Source organism: Anabrus simplex, chromosome 7 (genome assembly GCF_040414725.1).
Source record: "Anabrus simplex isolate iqAnaSimp1 chromosome 7, ASM4041472v1, whole genome shotgun sequence".
Taxonomy (NCBI): Eukaryota; Metazoa; Arthropoda; class Insecta; order Orthoptera; family Tettigoniidae; genus Anabrus; species Anabrus simplex.
In genome coordinates this window covers 339,783,693-339,805,157 of record NC_090271.1, presented here as the reverse complement: position 1 = coordinate 339,805,157, position 21,465 = coordinate 339,783,693, and the positions used below count along the sequence as shown (strand labels likewise).

At 39.1% G+C, this 21,465-nt stretch overlaps 1 protein-coding gene across 1 annotated transcript in view; it reads left to right on the top strand.

Moving 5' to 3' along the window:
• Patronin (calmodulin-regulated spectrin-associated protein patronin) overlaps nt 1–21,465 on the top strand; it is a 760,252-nt gene that overhangs the window by 199,997 nt on the left and 538,790 nt on the right. Inside the window, exon 5 of the mRNA XM_067151814.2 lies at nt 19,457–19,707. Within this exon, the coding sequence (XP_067007915.2) occupies nt 19,457–19,707 (251 nt within the window). The remainder of the gene's footprint in view (nt 1–19,456; nt 19,708–21,465) is intronic.

Below are 21,465 nucleotides of genomic sequence, written 5' to 3'. Positions count from 1 at the left end.
GAGATTATGCACTAATGCCTGATCCTTGAACTCGGTTAGAAAGTGAAGGAAGGAAATAACTTCATCAACGGAGTTAGCTGAAAATTTAGAGATACCCCTAAACACAGTGGTCAACGGGTGAGGCAGATTGGAGAAAATCTGGGGGAAGACAGGTGTAGGGGGTGCTTGGGAAGGCTTAGAATAGTCCAGAGGGTTTAGCAAGGCCTCGTGCCTTTGATTCGGGTGCCCTTGTGAAAAGGACGGAGTACAGGAGAGGTTAGGATTAACGTTATCGTGCAATGTTATGGGCGCAGACAACCTAATTTGAGAAAGGTTCTCACTAATCTGAGAGATCATTTGGGCATTAACCGGTTGTGTAGAGGTTATGCAACTCGATACGGGTGGCGCTAGGACAGGTGGGTGGTTATGCACCATTGAATCAGACCCGGGTTGATTAGGAATAGAAGGTAAACACTGAGCTTCAATGGAATTAGCAGGAATAATAGGAAAACTAGTACGGTTACCAACATGAAAAAGAGATGTATCATCAGAATGACTTACAGGTGTCCTAGGTCCAGACAATGAAACAGAAGATCCCAGGGCAGCATCCGTCACCTCAGACTCCTGAATATGCCTAACACCAGCACTAGGTGTCGGATTGCCCACTTGAGCAGCAACCGATGCCTCGCCACAATTAACACTGTCACTCATTGCAGATGGGATTGACACTTGAATTTCAGAAACGGTGTTATTGCCTTCACGCGGATCTCCAACAAAACAAGTACGTAACTATCAGTAGGGCCAACTAATGAACGACAAAACGGGAAGATGGAAGGGCTGGGAACCTACTAAAGGCATGGACATGGCTTAGATAGCGGATTCCGAAATGAATCACCGTGATCCTTAGTTTTTAAAATATTATTTACAAGATAATTCTACATATACATTCCAAGTTATGAGCTATAAGTTCAGTGGCATACATGGGTTATTCGTAGCAGTGTAAATTCAAATTACAAATCAACTGTACATCTAGTTACCAATGCAGTAGTACAATGCAATTTACAGGTTATCCAAAATCTAGCGTACCTAAAGTGATACAGAACTATCGGAGGCCAATCCCAAGGGAAATACTGTTAAACTACAATATACATATTTAGGTGAAACCAAACGGGAATGCCTCGGAAATGAACAGGTAAGTCTAGCTGAAAAACTAAGGCGTCATAAGTATATAACTAATTTGGTGAATCTAGGCGAGGTTAGGGCAGACTCCTGTATGAAAAGCAAATCGGAACATTACGGAAATTTTAGCAGGGACGGAATTCAAGAGTGCTTACCCGAGGATTGTGCCATCCCGAAAACCGGAGGGACGTCATCCAGACAGGCTGCTCGCAGACAGATAAACCGAGACCGACAGAAATCAGGATACAGAATTTTTTTTTGAACACTACCTCGCTCACTATATATAGGAATTACTGGCCTTGGAGGCAACCAATCAGCGTGCACCTGTTCCCTATCGCCACCTAGACTCACCAATCACAACCTTACTTTCGATCGAGAACTTAGACTAACATTCTAGAATACGCATGATCGCGAAAGTCGTATTTTTCCAGAATAAACATAACACACTTTCTAGAACACATACCAACAAAGTAACACACCCAGTACAAAAGTTATGTAACTTTCTAGATCTTTCCAGGAACTATAGACAGAATTCTACTATTTACAAATGCCTATGTTACAACATTATACAGTACAGGTTAGGTCATTAAATTATCTTATGCTCTACAAATAACAGTACAGGTTAGGTCATGATAAATAAAACATTATATGATACTTCGCCAATAAAGTCTTAAAAAAAATTTACATTCCACTCATCCTACATAGTTCACTGGTAACAAGCTGGATGTCGACGTTCTCATAGACATGTAAATGAGGGGAAGTTATCTCATGTGAATGCGTTAGTTTATTACACATCACAATTTGAATATACGGTTGGATATACTCATTAGCACGAGCATTCCAACACGATGTCAGTAATGTCCCAGAAACCCGACATTAATTCCTTCTCATTTATCTATTCTTCTTGTAGGCAGCTATTATAGGCCCAGAAATTTCACTAGTTTCCCTAGAAACGACAGTGGTTAGGCCACTAATGTATTAGCATTCTCGTATTTCATGATACTAGTTCAGGCCTGTTCTATTGCACTTAGCCGTAAGTCGAGCTCTCAACTGCACTACGGATTATTTTAACGTGGCACTGTCCTCAATTGGGTCGACAATGAGCCGCTCACTGACTTTCTTGGTAATTCACATTTATATCGAGCACGCTCGCTCCACACACTTCGCTAAGTACGTCCCTATATATGTTAACTGAGCCGTATTAGCTTAGATACATAGGAGGCTCGATGTACGACCTCTTCTACACACGGACATCGGTTATTGCGGTTTCGCACCGTTCCTATTTTATTAATTAGCGGCACACTGTACACGCTAACATCTCACTCAGAGGGTAATTATTTCCACATATATTCACAGACTTTAATAAATCACTGCATTACACTGCTCAAATTACAAGATTATTTCTTCACAAACGACTCGCACACAAACCACGACGAAATACTACCGTACTGGCGTTGCACTGAAAATGCACTGGGTAGTGTCTGCCTCTCAGCTCTTGAATATATAGGCGAGCTACGCGAGAGGCTCGAATGCTGAGGGTGGGGGAAAAATGCAATTTCTTCTCAGAATTCGGTCCGGTAATATGAAACGTAGAGTATCGAACAGGGTATCAAAATGTAGCTCCTGTATTCCCATCTCCACTGAGTGACTGTTTTTGAAATAGTTTTGTAGATTCTCAAGCAATCTCAAAAGCGTCCTTTTGTCTCTGGCGGTGAATGATGACGAGCGCAGGGGATTCCTTGTGTTCGCTGGCACGGTTAGGGTCCAACATCTGTTAGTCATTAAGACGTGCCCTTGTTTACAGCGTAGTTACCGCTCTGTCAGTTAAGTAGAGCACTTCTCGGTCTCATAATTATGCGTAAAATTCCCTGATTCAAATGAATGTTTGCGCTTAATTATCCATTGAGTATTTTGCGATTTATAAAAATTAACAGAAATAAAACAGCTGAATGCGATGAGTTGGCAGTGGTGAATGAGCAAGGAAAACAGGGTATAATGTTAGTTTTCACGTTGGATATACTCTCTGGGCTCAGCTAGTGACCTAGATTCTCTGTCACGTGATAACGCGTCTCTTTTCATCTCACTCGCGGTTGGAGTGAGAAAACTTCGAGTACAAGCGCTCTTGCACCGCCTTGCTGCTAATTACCAGCAACTAGAGCTGGGTCGTGCGACTCTGGATACTGCAAATCGAGTCCTGGAGCGGGTGGAAAAATTCTAACTTGGGCAGTTTTTATCGTAGAATGACGCGGAAAACGGCATATTTCATCTCCTGGATATCATGACATACCATAGGTGACGTCGTGAACGGTCACAGTACATACATCTTCGTTATAGAATGTTATGCCTTTCAGCGTTCATTGAGCGTGCCTCTGTGAATTTACAAAATGTGGTAATAGTCCTGTATTTGTAACTAGTTCCGTACCCCTTATCTTTAAATCATTACAAACTGAGTCTAACCATCATCATCTCTTACCCTCCATGGCCAAGTCCATTACCCTCCTCCATTTGCCTCACAAGGCACCACCACTGGAGCAGGTTAATGTGTGCAGCTTCAGTCGTTCCGCGTACCCTCTTGCTATTGTTCCCACCTGTTTGTACCGGTGATAATTCTCGCTACTTTCATGTCTGTTACTTTTAGCTTATGAGCCAGATATCGTGAGTCCACCCAGTTTTCACTCCTGTAAAGCAAACAGACCGATGTAAAGATAATTTTGTCCGGGAGCTTGTCGCAACTGCACCTTGATTCCAGAGTTGGCAAGTATTTGAGTAAAAGTAAAATGTCTTATAGCAATTACATTTTTACTTGTATTTTATTTCTTGAAATAAAATTGTAATTGTAATAGTTGATGTACATCGCACAGAAAAAATAAATTATGTTGGAGCATAACCAGTAGCTTCACCGGTTTCTTACTTGTCCAGTACTTCCAAAGACATTCCAATGATGTTCTTAAAATTAAACAGAGGCATTCCTTCAAGTTACCTATAAATGCAGAGATGTACATACTCCCCTCATAAGTCATAGCGGATTTGCAATGAGAATTTAAGAACCAATTAATATATATTTGCAAAGTAAATGGACAATCGCCAGGCTGAGTGACTCGGACGGCAGAGCGCTGACCTTCTGAGCCCAACTTGGCAGGTTCCATCCTGGCTCAGTCCAGTGGTATTTGAAGGTGCTCAAATACTTCAGGCTAGCATCGGTAGATTTATTGACACGTCAAAGAACTCCTGTGGTACAAAATTTTGGCACTTTGGTGTCTCCAAAAACTGTAAAAGTAGTTAAGTGGGATGTAAAATCAGTAATATTATTTAAATGGAAAATCATTTTAGTCATTAACTAAAATAAAAAATGATGGTAAAAGGTCATTTTGAAAGTTCCAAGGTATGTCGTGATAGCCACTTAATTCTCCCCCCACCACCACCACGCGCACACAAATTGAAGTAATATATTCCTTTTCCTTGCAAACGTTTGTGATATTCCAGTCAACAAATTTATGATTTCCTTACGACTAATGTTCTGTAAACTAATTGTAATTGAGTAAAATATTTTTCAAGAAACCGGAATTAAGCCCAATTACTTTTTTATTGTATTCTTTCCATCCTTGCTCAATTCAATTCCGCTTCCTCTACCACCATCCTGAGAGAACACACATCCTAAATATTTGTAATTCTCTACCTGTTCCAGCTTTGTATACTGCAGGCCTACTGTACGATCTGTCATTTAGACCAAGTCGTCAGCATAGACCAGACTGCTTACTACATTTCCACCTAACTGAATCCCTCCCTGCCACTTTATACCTCTCAGTGGATGATCCATGTAAACTATGAACAACAAAGGTGAAAGATTACAGCTTTGTCTAACCCCTGTAAGTATCTTCAACCAAGAACTACTTCTACCATCAATTCTCACTGCAGCCAAATTATCAGCATAAATACCTTTGATTTCAGTAATCTACCCTTAATCCCCTAGTCCCTTTCCCCTCGGTACTCTTGTCATATGGCTTCTGTAGATCTACAAAACATAAACATAGCTGTTTATTCCTCTCGTAGGATTTTTCAGTTACCTGGCACATGCTGAAAATCTGATGTCAATAGCCCCTTCTGTAGTCTGAAGCCACACTAGTTTTAATCCAACCTACTCCGAACCATTTATCTCACCCTTTCTTCCAAAATGCCAGCTAACACTTTGCTTGGTATACTGATCAGTGAAATATCTCGATAGTTGCAATCCTTCCCGTTCCCTTGCTCACAGATAGATGCAATAGGGATGTAGGCAGAGAAAGTTTGCGCCAGATAACGCTCATGTACTACTGGGTAAGCGCAAGGCGATAGTCTTATGTTTCTCCAAATCAGCTGCTAGTAATGTATAGAATGTGACCGACTTTTTTGAGCTAAAGCTGATTGTATCTTCTCAATTTTACTCCAAGACTAGGCCTATATTAATAAATTGTATGGGTATATCCCCTGGTATATTACGGACGATTTTCAGCATTTAAGCCTTAAACAGCTGCAAAATGCGCTACGGACGAGAAATGCTAAAACAAGTGGGAGGAAGGAAGAATTAGTAAAGAGGTAATTGGAAAATTCTAACACGCTTTATTATCCAAATAATGAATAGGAGTCAGCATGCCTTTTCCTAAAGATTACAATTACTTGAGTATTGTACATTGATAAATATATAAATGTACCTCCACAAGACTTAAATCATAAATATTTAAACACGCACTTGCTCCCCTTGCTTATACACTTCGATTCATGTAATTTTTAAGGTTGATGGCTTACATGAAACTGCAGATACAGCCTCTATCCACCACCAAAGGCATGTGAATATTCTTGAGTTTCCCAGTGCCGGTTCCTTTGAATATTTGACCATCAGCCATAAGGTTAAGATCACTATCACAAATTTGCATCTGATGGATTATTTCGCATTTAGAAAATCGGAAATAGATGGAACACCTGTTTCCAACTACAAATCATTGTGTTATGCTGGATACAGACTTTTCAGTGGAAAGCTTGTTTTGTTTATAAAAGGTTAATTTCAATTGGGTAAAATTCTAAAATGCAGTGCTGTGAAATCCGTATACACAAAACATAAGACCTATGATCTGAAGCTTATTTTAGGATTACTGGTGATATTATAGGAGGGGAATGTGAACGTTTTGCTGGAACAGGCCCCAAAGCTTGTTGTAAGCATATTGCTACTGTAAGCTACACATTAGAGCACTTCCCAAGACTGGTATTATTTAGTGTTCAGAAACATGCAGCCAAAATTTATAAACTTTTCTGCATCCCCCTACCAAACGTTTGAGGCCAGTTAGCCCTATGAAAGTGGAATGTTTGCCTTTGGAACAAGTTTTGCTATGTATAATCTCAGTTGCACCAGTTATAACTCTAGTCGAGGGGTATTTCTGTCTAAAAGCAAGGGGGCTGTTTTCAAGGACATTTTCTCTATCAGGCCAAATGTTCAACTCTTTAAATTGGAAGTACATGAAATTAATCCAAACATTAAATATTCTCCCAACAGTTTTATGGATTCAGAGTTTAAGGCCTAGTTCTGTGTGAGATTTGTTGTCCTTAGTCAAGAAGAAACACAAGTCTGGTTTTAAGAGGGAATACCTGTAAATTGTATCTGTTTTCTCCCAGAACAGCAAACACCAAATTACAATGTTGGACAACTACAAACCCTGTATAAAACAATATGGCATCACGATTACGCATTGTTTGCTCAACAACCAAATTACTTGCAGTATTTTTGAGTGCTGATGTCTTTGAAAATGGGAGTCACAAATGTAACATTCACTTCTTCGGGTATATTCACGATTTCTTCCCGTACTTGAAGGGAGGTTATTTCTGCATATTCCGATACTGTAGGCTTATCGTGGTAATCAGGCAAATTTCTGGTGTATGGTCTCTTCATTGTTTTTGTTGTGTTCGTGGTCGACGGAAAAAGCAATGGAACAGCGCCCTGTTTTAATCTTGCTCTCTCACCTTTAAATGCAAACGCATGAATTCGGTGGTTGTTATCAAAATGCCTAATTAGTTTATAGGTGGAAAATAGGAATTATTTCTCTTCGTAAATCACACTTACCCAACAAAGTTTTCGTGAAATCACAGGGTTGAAAATAATGGGAACACCCTTTAATATTTTCGGTCTGATTCTTTGCACTGAAATTTTTCCTTCTAATAGCTTGTAACCATTTCTTCCTCATTTCTTTATTTTGTGGAAACTGGTGAAACGAAAATGGGCTTCCCTGATATTTTCAAAGAGGAACACTGCAACAGCTCGACATAGTCACGAAAATAACAATTTAAGCAACTTAAATTAGTGGATATTTAGCGGCATGAGTACACAGGAGACAAATGAAGAGCGGATTGCGCTTACCCAATAAAACAACAGTGCGCTCTATCGGTGCTAGTTCTATACATCCCTATTACTGCTTTTGTCCGGTCTGAAAGTACCTCACTAACACCTTGTGCTAATCGTACTACTCTATGAAGCTGTTTCATCCTTACCTTCTGACTGTTATTTCACCTCATCTTTATGGCAAATGGAGTTTGTTTACTATCCTTTCCACTTCCTCAAGCATAATTTCATGAACATCATAGTCCTCCTGAGCACAGTTGTTCTTGATGTCACCAGAAAGATTTACCCAAGATTTCCTTTTTCCCTCCCTTCCTATGATTCTTTATTATTGTCCAGAAAGGTTTCCCTGCTACTTGACCTAACCATTCTAGGTTATTACCAAAATCTTCCCACGACGTGTTCTTGGATTCAACAGTTATTTATTTCACTCTGTTTCTTTCATCTGTGTACAATTCCCTGTCTGCATCAGTCCTTGTTTGGAGCTATTTCTGATAAGCCGTCTTTTTTCAAGCTGCTCTCACTTCATCATTCCACCAAGATGTTCGCTTTACACACTGTTGTTTCTAGTCATTCCCTTTCTGTTTTTACTACAACATCCCTGTATGCCACCTATTCTCTGTCTATATCCTGAACCTTCGTGTTGTCTATTGTTTGGAACTTTTCACTAATCATATCCATGTACAGGTAAACCCCGTCTTCCACGATTTTGCATATACACGATTTTGGTTTTAAGTAATTCGCATGATGAATATACCGTCAAGATTTGCTGCCTGTGCTACTCTCTTAGGTGGTAGAGCAGGCCACTCTCTCTTGGGTGATCTGCAGCTTAATTTTAATTAATTTAGTACCGGGTGAGTTGGCCGTGCGGTCAGGGCCACATCCGGGAGACAGTGGGTTCGAATCGCACTATCGCACCCGAATATGGTTTTCCGTGGTTTCCCATTTTCACACCAGGCACACCTTAATTCAAGCCACGGCCTCTTCCTTCCCACTCCTAGTCCTTTTCTATCCCATCATTGCGGTAAGACCTATCTTGCTGACATCATACAACATGGAATGTTAAATGGACTCCCTCCTCAAAAAAAAAAAAAAAAAAAAAAAAAAAAAAAAAAAAAAAAAAAAAACCATCACCTGCCTTTTGGATTTGAACCTGCAGTATCAGGATCTGGAGGCTGACATATCACTCATCTGTGGAGTGACAACAAGAAGTCATCTTAATGCAAAAATAATTCACATAATCAAGAGAGTGAATTAGGTCACGTGACTTTTTTTGGAAACAGTGCAGTCACTATATGCATGCACAGTACTTGCAGCCTATCTGAGTGCGATGTCTGCTCAGAGACTGTTAACAAAACCAGTAACAAATTAACTTGTAAAGAACTGAATTGTTGTACACTTAAGTGGGTTCTCGGATGGTACAGGCTCTCTTGTATAAACCCAGCTGCAGTATGAGAGGCGCGCAAGCAGGAGTCGCCAGCTTAGCTGTTAACATGGCGAGACAGTTATCATTGCGACACCGTATTTTCGTATCTAAAAGTTGTTTTAAGTAAGAGTCTGCTCGACAGGTATGCGATGCATTTGTTCAGCAATTTCCTGGTGAAGTGCCACTTGTACGAGCACAGGTACATGTAATCATAAATACATTTGACACTGCTGGCTCGTTGCTCAATAAAAAACGTGCACGCACACAACAGAGGAAAAGCTAGATGACATTGGTCGGAATCTTGAACAATCACCGAATAAATCACTCACAAAATTAACACAAGTAGGTGTTTTGGTTTCTTCTGCACACAGAGCTACAACCATACAGGTTTACACAGGCCCATTGTTTAAAACCTGCTGATCAGCCACAAGAGTGAGATACTGTGAGTGGTATCTTGCATCACTGAAGAACCACAGCTTGTGTTCTTTTTGGATGAGGCCTGGTTTCATCTTAATGGTCGTGTGAACAGTTATAACCAGGGAACGGATTTATATGTACTAATAATTATTGAAATATGTACATATATATTTAGTCATTTTTATTGAAATATGGAATTATATATGGATTTAAAATTACACATATAACATTAATTTATAATTAATATCAAAGTTCAAAGAAGCTAAACAAAGTGGATCTACATGCAACATAATGTTGAACTTCTCATTTTAATATATATGAAGAACACACAATCTTTTATTCTCTGTTACCAGAACAAAACATTACAAAATGTTCTTTTAAGTGCAGGAAAGTGAATCTTCTCCTATTATCTCTAAGGACAGATTTATATTGACTGAAACTGCATTCAACATCGCAAGAGGTTATGGGGCATAATTCAACTTCACAGTATCTACTGGGGTTAAATCCAGTGTTAATTTTACACTTAAATCTGCACTCAGCATTGCAGCAACCTTTGTCATTTTTTCATATCCAGGGTTCTTTGAAAGTACAGTGGCCATCTTCATGTTTGCTACATCGCAACTTTACCTGTACCACGATTTGGTTGTTCCACAGTTTTGTACACAATGTCACAACTTTCAGAAAGTGAGAGATGCAAATTTTGGAGCCTTTTCAGTGTTTTTGTGATGCATGAAAAATTATGCTGAATGTCATTTCTCACACTTGTATCGCAGACAGCTGTTTTCGCGGCTTGAATTGAGGTTGCACCTTCAGAGTCCATGGCATGCAGAACGTTCTTAATACAGTCTATATATTTAACATAATATTCAACCGCTTGCAGTTAGAATCGGCTGAGGCGGCAATGGCATCTCTGGGTACATTTCTTTCAAATGATGAACTCTTCTGTGGGCTTTGAGAAAAACTTTTTTCATTGATGAACTCAATAAAACTACTTTGGGGTAACTGCCTCTTACCACTTTTGCCACGCGATGAAAGGCATGCGCTACACATGTTAAATGACTCATTTTAGGATATACAACACACAATGCTTCTCCGGCTTTTATCATATAAGGTGCGGCATCGCTAATAAAAAGTAACACTTTATTATACTTAACGCTCTGTGGCCAGAGGATACCCATAGCCTCATTGAACAGTTTTGCTATAGTTTTGTTATCGCATTTTTCTAGAACATCACAGTGTAAGAGAATCCATTTACAATAATCTTCGCTTAACAAACCGATGATTACATTGCCAGTTAGCCTGCCTTCTTTGTCTGTTGTCTCGTTAATGGAAACCCAAATTGGACCGTCTTTAATTTCTTGCCCTATCGTCTGAACAGTTTCATCGTATATGGCTGAACAGTACGTTTTTCTGAACATTGACTCATCTGGGATGGATTGTTTAGTATATTTCTCGAGGAATTCCCTGAAGCACTGATTATTCGGTTTGAAGAGAGGTATGTCAGCAGAGATGAGAGCACAGCAGAGATCGGTGGTCAACTCGGACGTTACACTGGAAGTTGCTGGTTGTGTTGGAAACAACTGTCTGTTTGGAATCTTGTTCTTTGTTAGCCTGCTGTTTACTGGTTGAAACGTGCTGTTGCACAAGGAACCTTTGAGTAGATGTCACTGTACATTGACACAAATTACAAAATAATATCTTACTGTCGGTTGATAAATCATCATCTTTAAATTCTGATACATAACTTTTGAATTTTAAACTGGTTGACTGAGCTACTTTAGGCATATTGTAACAACGTTAATGTTTTCAATGAATATCAGTACACAACTGCACACACTGAATGTACAAGAACACTATGATCCGTCTCGCTGCTAATTCAAACTGTGAATGACTGGTAGTGAACTAGATGGAGTTATGAAGCAATCAAAGGGAACGCCCGAATTACGAACTAATCCAGAAACCACTAGCACATCGTTGATAAATGAGATTTTCCTAGTTACGAAATTATGGCACAGACACAGTCGACGTCATGTAATGCAGCTTATCAGTGCTGTAAATGTGATTCAGATAGTCACGTTACTGACCGGCTGATCTCCATCACTTCCGGGCTCAACCTCTCTCTTTCTTCGCACCGCTTAACCGCCCAGATGTGGACAGGCGTGATAATGACCTGCACACCAGTTAAAATATTAATTTTTCAAATACAGTTTTTGAATTTATTTCTCCATTATTGAGAGGACTGCTAATTTAATATAATTTAATAATTTTTAGCCAAGATATGGACTATATTGATTTTAATGAAGAAGAATATGGAGCATATGTGCTAAACTCCAAAATATGGAAAAATATGGAAAATGAATACTCCGTTTTTCAACTCGACACGTCATGATTTGTAAAGATGATGCAAAATATAATTAATTTTAGCTTCCTAAAGAGATATGTATTTACATATAAATCCGTTCCCTGGTCATAACTCTCGCTATTGGTACGCAGAAATTCCTCATGGTGTTATGAACTCCCTCATTATGATAGGCAGATTGGTGTTCGGTGTGCTTTTAGTGCAAGACGAATAATTTGGGCTATTTTTTTCGAGATAACAGTAAATGCAAAGAGGTACCAAGATGACATTTTGATGCCGTTCTTCCATCTGTTAACAGAAGAAGAATAATTGTGTAGGTGGTTTCAACAAGATTCAGCCCTGCTCATACAGCAGCCGATTCCCTTATTACAATCTCGGGAGTGTTTGCAGACAGAGTGATCAGTGCTGGTCTGTTTCCCCCTCGTTCTCCAGATATAACAGTATGTAATGTTTACAAAATGTGTATTGAGCAAATTCCCACACATTGGAGGAACTGAAAGAAAACATTACAAGATAAATCAGAAACATTACAGTGGCAGAACTCACTTGCATCAGAAACATTACAGTGGCAGAATTCACTTGCATCAGCCAGAATGTGGTAACAAGATACAATTCCTGTACGACCCAGGAAGAACGACACTTCCAGCATGTTTTGTAAGGTAAGATTTCATATGAGATTGTATACACGCTTAAAGCAGGGCGGCTGCGTGCGATGTAAGTTCTGCTGAGGCAGTTGCTGTAGCACAGAGTTCAAACACCGTGCGTTCGGTCTGAGTTTATATAAGAGATTCTGTATTGAAAATGTTTACCGCAGATTTCGTAGCATAGGGCAACACATTTGCTCGCAGTACCAAAACTTGTACATTGTTTCTCTACAAATGGAGTTCACAAAATTAGTTATGGCTACTTTTAAATTCCTCAATTGTTCTGGGAGTATCCTGGCAAACTGAAGACTCTGCAGCATCCCAGGAAGACAGGAGGTGACAAATCAGGACTTTGCAGTGGCCAGAGCTGCCGTGAAATGATTTGTTTTGACCCTTAGTAACTGGCTGTGCGATTTGGGTCACATAGCTATCGGCTTGCTTTCAGGAAATGGTATTGGCAGCCCTGAAGATGGCTTTCCATGGTTTCCTATTTTTACACCAGGCAAATGCTGGGGCAGTACCTTTAGGACCATGGTCGCTTCCTCCCCAATTCTAGCATTTTCCTACCCCTTTTTTGCCATAAGACCTACAGTATCTGTTGGTGTAACGTAAAATTAAAATAGAAATAAAAAACAGTAGTTGTTTCCTGAATATATCACTTAAAAATTGCATGAAGGTATGAGCAGATTTCTGAATTTACCGTACAATTAAAAGATATTAGCCCAGTAATTTGTGAACGTGAGATTGCAATCCACACACCAATCTTCTGAAAATGAAGTTGTGTTTCATGAACTGCATGTGGATTTTCAGATGTCCAGTCTCTGGTATTTTGACTGTTTAAACCAAGCTTCTGTCTAACACTTCCCTTCCGTGATGATTAACAAATCACTTGCAATAAAAATCCGCCTTTGGGAGTGGCAAACCCATCGTACAAACAGCCTATAAAATGAGTGCAAGTGATTTGAGGCCTCGGAAAATGCTAGGGCGTCAGCCTGAAGTGACGCGCAGTTCCCAGTGCTCTGGTGGAACTATGAGAAGTGGGCCATCAGACATCACGAGAATCTGAATCGTCAGTGTCATGACTTTGAATGGCAAGGTAGAAGAACTGATAGAGTATATGGAGAAGAAAGACATAGCAATGATGGGAATAAGTGAGACAAAAAGGAAGGGGAAAGGTCAAAATGAATTTAAGAAAGGGTATAGATTATAAGGAGCGGAGAAAAGATGGCAACAAATGGTGTTGGTGTTATATTGGAGCAGACCCAGTGCAATATGTGGACAAAATTGACCAGATCAGTGACAGGATAATTATTTATATCGTGTCAGAAGCATACATAAGTTTAAAATTAAATATAAGGAAAAAACATAAAACAATATAAATACTTCATTGACGAAGAGCCACATTAAACTATGTGAGTCCAAAATCTTGCAACATCAAGTGCATTTGGCTTTGCTTTAACCAGGTCTTCTGTTGTGCAGCTGAATGGGCATGAACTACATTGCAGCAGATGGGCTGTGGTTTGCTCTTCTCCACATACACACAAGGTACTGTCCACTTCGAAACCCCATTTCTTCTGGTTTTCCCTGCACCGCGTAACACCAGAGCGCAGTCTATTCGGTGCTCTCCAATTCACCCAATCTGTGACATGGCCAAGAGGGAGTTCCTCTTTTGACGTGGAAAAAAAAAATCTACAGGATCACAATTACTTATTCAATTATATTGAATTATATGTATCTATATATGCTTACATTCTCGCAACTGAAGCAAATACTGGATCATTAAGCTATTCATCATTTTACGTTGGCGTTTGAAACCACAGTGCCTGATGTTGAATATATCGCGTTGATCACCGGGAACTAAAAAGTTACTTCAAGTGATCTACTCATCTTCAGCTTCAGCACGATTATGGATCTTCACATGTGTTCGATTATGTTATGACTTTGTGCCTGACAGTGTATACAAGCTAGCTCATTTAACCGTTCTCCGCTTTTCATAAACATCATAAGACTTGCCTAACACTGCGTGTGCCATACTGCCGTTTGTTTTTCTTTCCTGCACTCTGCAGAGCTTTCTGTTGGGTCATCCACTGTATGCTAAATGAATTTTCTTCACCTCTTCAAAGCTATCTCCTGTAGAGGAATGTAGAAAGATGGACCCCGTGGATACATGAACTTCTGACTTACCAATGGAACTTGTTGAGATACTGTTGCTTTAGCTTTGGAGCTCTTTCAGACATTCTTCTACTGTTTGTATCTTAAAGTTCACACATGCAGAACTTCTTCCAGCTTGTGAATGTTTTGTGTAGACTTAGTGAGACTGCTCCGGCATTAGAGATTAGAGGAGGTAGATCAGTTGTGCGCTAGCACCACCCACCTAGACTCTCTGGCATGAGTTGTTGCTGCGTGCCATATGTGTAAGCACACATCACTAAACTGTAGATGTTTTGCGTCTGCCCTTTCATTGTGCACGTGTGGCACGTGTTGGTGAAAATTGCACCTTTTTCTTATTTTAGAAATAATGGTTGTCGTTTGCCAAACCATTTGCAGAGATTTCCAATGCAAATAATGAACAATGATCCACAGAAAAACAATTGAGGAGGAGGAAAATCTACTTGAATTAATTTTGTATCGCAAAATAAATAAATGAAAGGATCACTTATCACCTTATTTGAGAAGAAAGAGAATGAACATGATAGAAACTTATCTTAATGACGAGGGAACTGTTTGAGTTAGACCAAAGCATTTCATTGGAAGTTGGGTGAATGATCGATTAACATATGCTAAATTTGATGATATTTTGATGTAAAGTCAACAGTAGTATTATAATTACAGTAGAAGTTCACTATAGCGAGTAGGAAAATTGTGAGAACCCTATTATAATGACCGTTTTTGTCGGTCTCTTCAAAATTCCCTTATTAAACTGTGTATTATCCTTTGGTTTCAGCAAGAGCCCTGTCACGGACGCATGCGTTATTACGAATAATTAAGCGCGTGTGATTTTTTCGTTACCGATATGTATGCACCCAGTGATTATAGTGTATGCGATCAATCATCTTCGGTATAATTTCCTCGCTATGGCTTCTAGCGAGCTCTCTCATTGACATTCGAAGGTGATGTAGGAGTCGATTAGTAATACCTGTCTACTGCTGTTACATAAAGGAAAATGGAAATGAAAGAGAATTTTTTTGGTAATAAATGCATAAGTAATGAGTCATATAGCAGTCAACTCGTTAAAAATAAATGCTGAAGTAAACAATCGCTTAATTTTAATGCTAAGTACTGCAGTCAGGTAAGAATGGGATACACCTTAAGTTAAGTTACATTATGTTAGAGTGCATCATTGATTTCAGAGATCATTTTATATTTTCTCGCGTCTGGTTAAATTTTGAAAAGGCTATTATCATGTAAATTGTAGCGTGAAGGTTATTATTTCTCTACTGGCGATTGAACGATGTTTTTATGATGCATATAGTACAGTTAAGTTAGGTTAGGTGACGCTGTTTGAAGAAGAAAACTGAAACGTTTGCCACAGAGTCCTCTGGAGTGATCCTGCAAATTTTTCAGAATTAAATGAAACATACAGTTTCGTGTAGTGTCGGATTTTGAAAAATAACAAACGAGTAAGCCGTAGTGTGGATACCATCCACGAAAATGCAAGTTTTGAACAAACTGATTGCCGTTTCATACAGACTTTAACGTGTATGGGGTTTTCCCCGACTTTTACAAAAAATAGGATATAACGAGAATCCGTTAAAGCGAGTAAAATTTTCACCGTTACAAATTCTCGCTATAATGGACTTCTACTGTAATTGTTGAAATATAGCTGGGCGGATCGAAGCAGTTACGCGTTGATGACTTAGAATGACGTTGGGAATGCACTGTAAAAATAAACGTTGTAATGGTATATAAATATACTGTATACCTGATATGATATTTTGACATCAGCAGAATTTCATACTTCACTAACCTATTTTACTAACATGTACAGTGCAGATCCTGGGGCTGTACGTTAATTAAGGTCACGGCTACTTCCTTCCCACTCCTAGCCCTTTCCTATTCCATTGTCCCCATTCACACCTATCTGTCCTGGTGTGACGTAAAGCTAATTGTAACATGTACGGTATTTTAAAATGTCAGCATATATGGTTTTAGCACTTGTGTATCATTTATAATGGAAGATGAAATGTTCTGTGGTATGGAACCTTGTCATCCATATATAAACGTGGATGCTATTAATATACAGTAAACTGCTAGTTATTCGGGCTAATGAAAATTTGTGGAATAACATGACCTTTTCTCTACGCATTGTACCTGCAATGAAAACTACTACTGCTATTTTTTCTTTTTTGGACCACAATCGTTGAAGTTTGACATCCAATTATTTTTGAAAGTCCACCAGCTTCACTGCCCCTCTTAAAATCCTTGAAATTGCTGGCAGTTTATATTGTACTCATATTCTATAATCTGCTATCAGTCCCCTCTTTGTTCTACTACGATGTTTGCTTTATTGCTAAAACAGTATTTTATCATTTTTCTGCCGAGACGAGACAAACTGAAGACCATACAGACTGATGAGCAACCGAGATGCTAGACGGTGCTCTATCGTCTCCTGGCACAGAAGCTAATCTGCATTTCTTAATAACTCAACTTAGAGGCAGGAAAAGCAATGCTCACAACAGTATATTATGATTATTTTCAATAACTTTTTAGGATGCACGAATAACCTGCAGACCGAATAACCCACTCACAAATAATTGGGAGTTCACTGTAATATTTCATTAGCACAAACAGAACTTGTTTGTCATGCTGTGGTCAGCCTCTGTAACAATGGCAGTGTTCAGTTCTGTTCTGATATCATCCTTCACTGTCAAAAGCGGGTACTGACATAACAAAGATATAAGAAACTGCTGCCCAAAGAAAGTCACAATGGGAATGTGATCTTGTTGTGTAAGGCATCAACATTTATGATAACTTGCATTTAATAAACTTAAACTTGAAAGAAGAATATGCACTATTAAAATCAAGAAGCTGAGGTGCGCGTTCACACTTAACTTCTGTTAACATGATTAGCTGAACCTTTATGAGGCTGTTAATATACATTAAAAGAAAACCAAAAATGCTTTAAACTATATAAAACTCCAAGAATATAGAACTCTAGAAACTGAAGGGCAGATTACATAGTTACAAAATTAGAAAAGTTGCCATCCTTCTTAGAATGTTTATTAAACCACATCAACATGCATTAGATTACTGTTGTCTGTATCAAACCTGGAATACATGTGTAAACTGAACAAAATTTTAAATTAGAACATAAAATCCCAATTATGACACTCTTACCCATGAAAAGGCATACACCTTAGTGGCACCAGAGCCCACTCAGACAACCAAAGCCCACTGTAGAAGTCCGCCATGAAAAGTTCTACAAGCTTGCTGATGCAAAAGCGGAAACCCTTGTCAGCAATCCTGGTTGAGGACCAGTCGTATTACTCAATTTAAAGCAGGCTGTTTCATGACCAATTAAATTTAAATCTTCCTCCACTATGATGTTCTTGAGAGTCCATCAGGAATCCTACCAGGGAATGCAGTATCTTAAAATTAGTCACATTCTTATGCAATATTCTGCAATGTGCTTAAAAACTGGTACATATCCTACCAAGTTCCATTGCAATCGGTTCAGTCCGTACCAAACAGTTCCTTTTTGAGGTAATTGCATCCTTTTAACGGTTTTCTTGATGTAAGGATACAAAAGTTAATGGAATAGGTTTTACTGTGAACTAGGAGGATGCAGTTTTTCTTACATTGGCTAGAATAGTGGACGGTTTCCCTGCTCTGGAAATACATTTTTAATGAAAGATGGAGAAAAGGAAATTGTACATATAGATTATCTTACTGAAAACTGAGGTGCAGGGTTCTCTCATACACGTTGCAGGTGATTTGCTGATCTTTGCACAAGTAGTTTGTAGTGTAAATATAATTTGTATGAAGAGGTTTTATCCTGTATAAAATAAATAAAAAAAATAAAATAATAATAATTGGAGTCTTCTGATGTCCTGAGGGCTGAGTTGGGCCACTACATTTCTACACACAGGTTTTGAAGGTGGAGAAACAGTCATCATTCCAATCTTGCAAGCAGATGGTATCAAAAACAGTTCGTAAGGTTGCCGGCTGGGATGATGCTCCCGCAGAAGGAGACGTGACTTCATGTCCAGGATTTGTTTCGTCCTGCTTAGCTGTTTCCCACAGCAAGAAGTGCGTTGAAGACGGTCACTCAACGGTACTGCGTGATTCTCTGTGGCGAATGTGTTACTGTGTTGCTTGTATGGCTTGTGCACGGAAGTACAAGCAGCTATACTCTTGTAGTTAGCGTTCCTGCCTCTGGATACTACATCGTGGTGTGTGCTGTGCTGTTGGTGCACACCATTCCTGCTTCAGTGCCAAGTTGCATCGGTTTCCATTTATGATGTTTGTTGTGCATGTTGCCATCTTCCAGTCCAGAGTGCATGTACCAGCCTCCGTGCAGCAGTTTACGTATACTAATCTTATTTCTTGTATTGTGTGGACTGTAGGTAGCTAATGTTGCCGCTGATTGCACTAGTCATCCTGGGATCTGAGAAGCTCAATATTTGCACTTTGCATTCACAGTGTGTTTGCAGTCAGTCGAACAGTAGCATGTACTAGTTTTGAGCACTATGTGTTTCCGTTTTTCAGCTACTGCAGGTTTCATACTCCCGTACTGTATTCTTCCAAGATCACCTGGCTGGGTACCTTAGGATTTCCTATAGTGCAAACACAGTGTGACAGATAATAGTTACTAAAATTACCTAATAATTTTCTCTTCAAGCATATTTGCTGTAATTGCATGCTACCAGAACTTAAACAGCATGGTTTTGATCTTCACATTTGGAGAAGTGACAGCCTCAGTTTTGTAATAGTGTCTTTATTGAATATTAATGCATGTTATTTTCTGCTTAGATTATAGGTTAATAGATTGTGTGATTTAAGTTATGTCCTAATTAATTAGTTTTGACACTTATTTTTATATTACTGTTTTTGTGTTCTGTATGTCTTATGCATTATGTTTTATTTTGCAGGGTGATCGGCAACGTGCTCCTGACTTTCCGGTTGTGAAAGAAATGAAAGATTTGTGTGACGGTGTGTGTTTAGCTGCGCTCGTGTCCTTCTATTGCCCTGAAGAATTACCATGGACGGACATAGTTATCAGTTACCTGCCAACTGTTTCGGACTCTGTTCAGAACCTCTTTCTAGTTTACAATTTCTGTAATCGTTGTCTCCCTAGTTCTGTGTTTCATATGATGCCTGAAGATGTTACATACATGCAAGGGTAAGTTGAAAAATTGCACTGGAGGTTTTTCTTGTAAAATACTTTTTTTCCCCTTCTCATTTTGTGAGGTAGATTGGTGCATCTTACTGTCTAGCTAGGTTTGTCCTGCTACAGTAATAGAGAAGACTGTACAGCCAATGACTTTGTGGGTAATAACCCAACACCCTAAAAGAGTTCCTGTGAGTAGGTGGTGGTTCCTTAGTTGGCAGAAACGTCTGTGCAGCGTCAGTATTCTGTGTTTGGGGTGGCTAAAAGTGGTGGCCCTAAGAAATCCTGGCAGTAGGTATAAAATGCCGTTGTTGCATCGACATGCAGTTGACTCCTCTTCATATAGATTTAAATGCTAGGGTTTCCCTTGTACGTGACGTACACCTTTTTGTCCAAATGATGCGGAAAATAGACAATGGCTACCAATGTAAAGTCGGCTTCTCTTGAAGAAGCTGGCTACAAGATATCAAAACAGATCCGACTTAACCACTGCCATTGTTGTTTTGTGGGCCGGTTCAAAATCCAGAGATGTCGGGGAAAGCTACAAGCCAATCTACCGTGGCAAGAAAAGAGCAAATGTTGGTCGTGTGATATCAGGATGGATATGTGACAACGTCTCTGAAGTAACACACATCAGCTATCACCTGCTCAACTTGGGAACCAGTTTAATTCAATTTGTGACATGCTATATCCCATAGAGTGGCTACCTCGATGAAAAGAAAGTCAAATTTTGGAATGACCTTGAATTACACGCCCAAGCCATTGATGATACTCATTGGTTGATATCTTAATGGATATGTTGATCCTGCAGGGAATGGCTTTGAACTTAGAGATGGCTGCTGAAGCAATGATGGCACTCAAATCCTATAATTTGCTTAAGCATGGGGATTGTCCATAACAAGCTACTTTTTTAGAAAGCAGAATTCATACCTTATTACCTACTGTAGCGGAAGCCAAATATCCAAAATCAATTATTGGATGATGAGGTGAAGATACCACAACTTGATTTTCAGATGTGTTTTGGATATGCCATCACGATTACAGTTGGGCACCGGAAATGTTTTAGAAAATATATAACATCATATTGTATGTATTTCCAATCAGATTTAAGTTTATGTTAAGGGGAGGTGGTACCCTGTATCTTTGCAATGCTAATTTTACCTACTTCAGCTACACATTTTGTGATAACTATCAATAATATCACTTTGAAATTTGGTATGCATATAGCTTAAGGGCTTTTGCGACAACAATTGTTTTTAGAATTTGAATAATAACTCGACTGAATTTATATAATTTTTTAACAGACACCTATTATTATTGATTTTTTTAAACACATTGTAGCCAAATAAAATCCACAGTTTTTAAGTAATGATGTTATGTGTAAAACACCCAAATATTGGTACCTTTTCCTAAAACAAACTCTGATGGAGAAAACAAAGTAACAAGTTAAGATTACCTTTTTAATGCATACCAGCACCATATTCTGGATCATCGGGGTCATCAGCATCTTCCCTAGACCTTTTCTGGCTTCTCTGCTTAGTTCTTAATGCTTTTGAGATAACAGAAGCATCCAGGTCAGACCTTTTCCTCCTCATATTAGCAATTTCTTGAAATGTACCGAGTGTGTTCACTCCTGGCTCGATCCCTAATTTCTGCATAACTTTCATCCTGCCAGCGCATCCCTCATTGAAAGTAATTACAGCACCATAAACACCAATGCACAATGACTGATATCCTACAAACACTGTATCTAAAACCCTACTCCATACA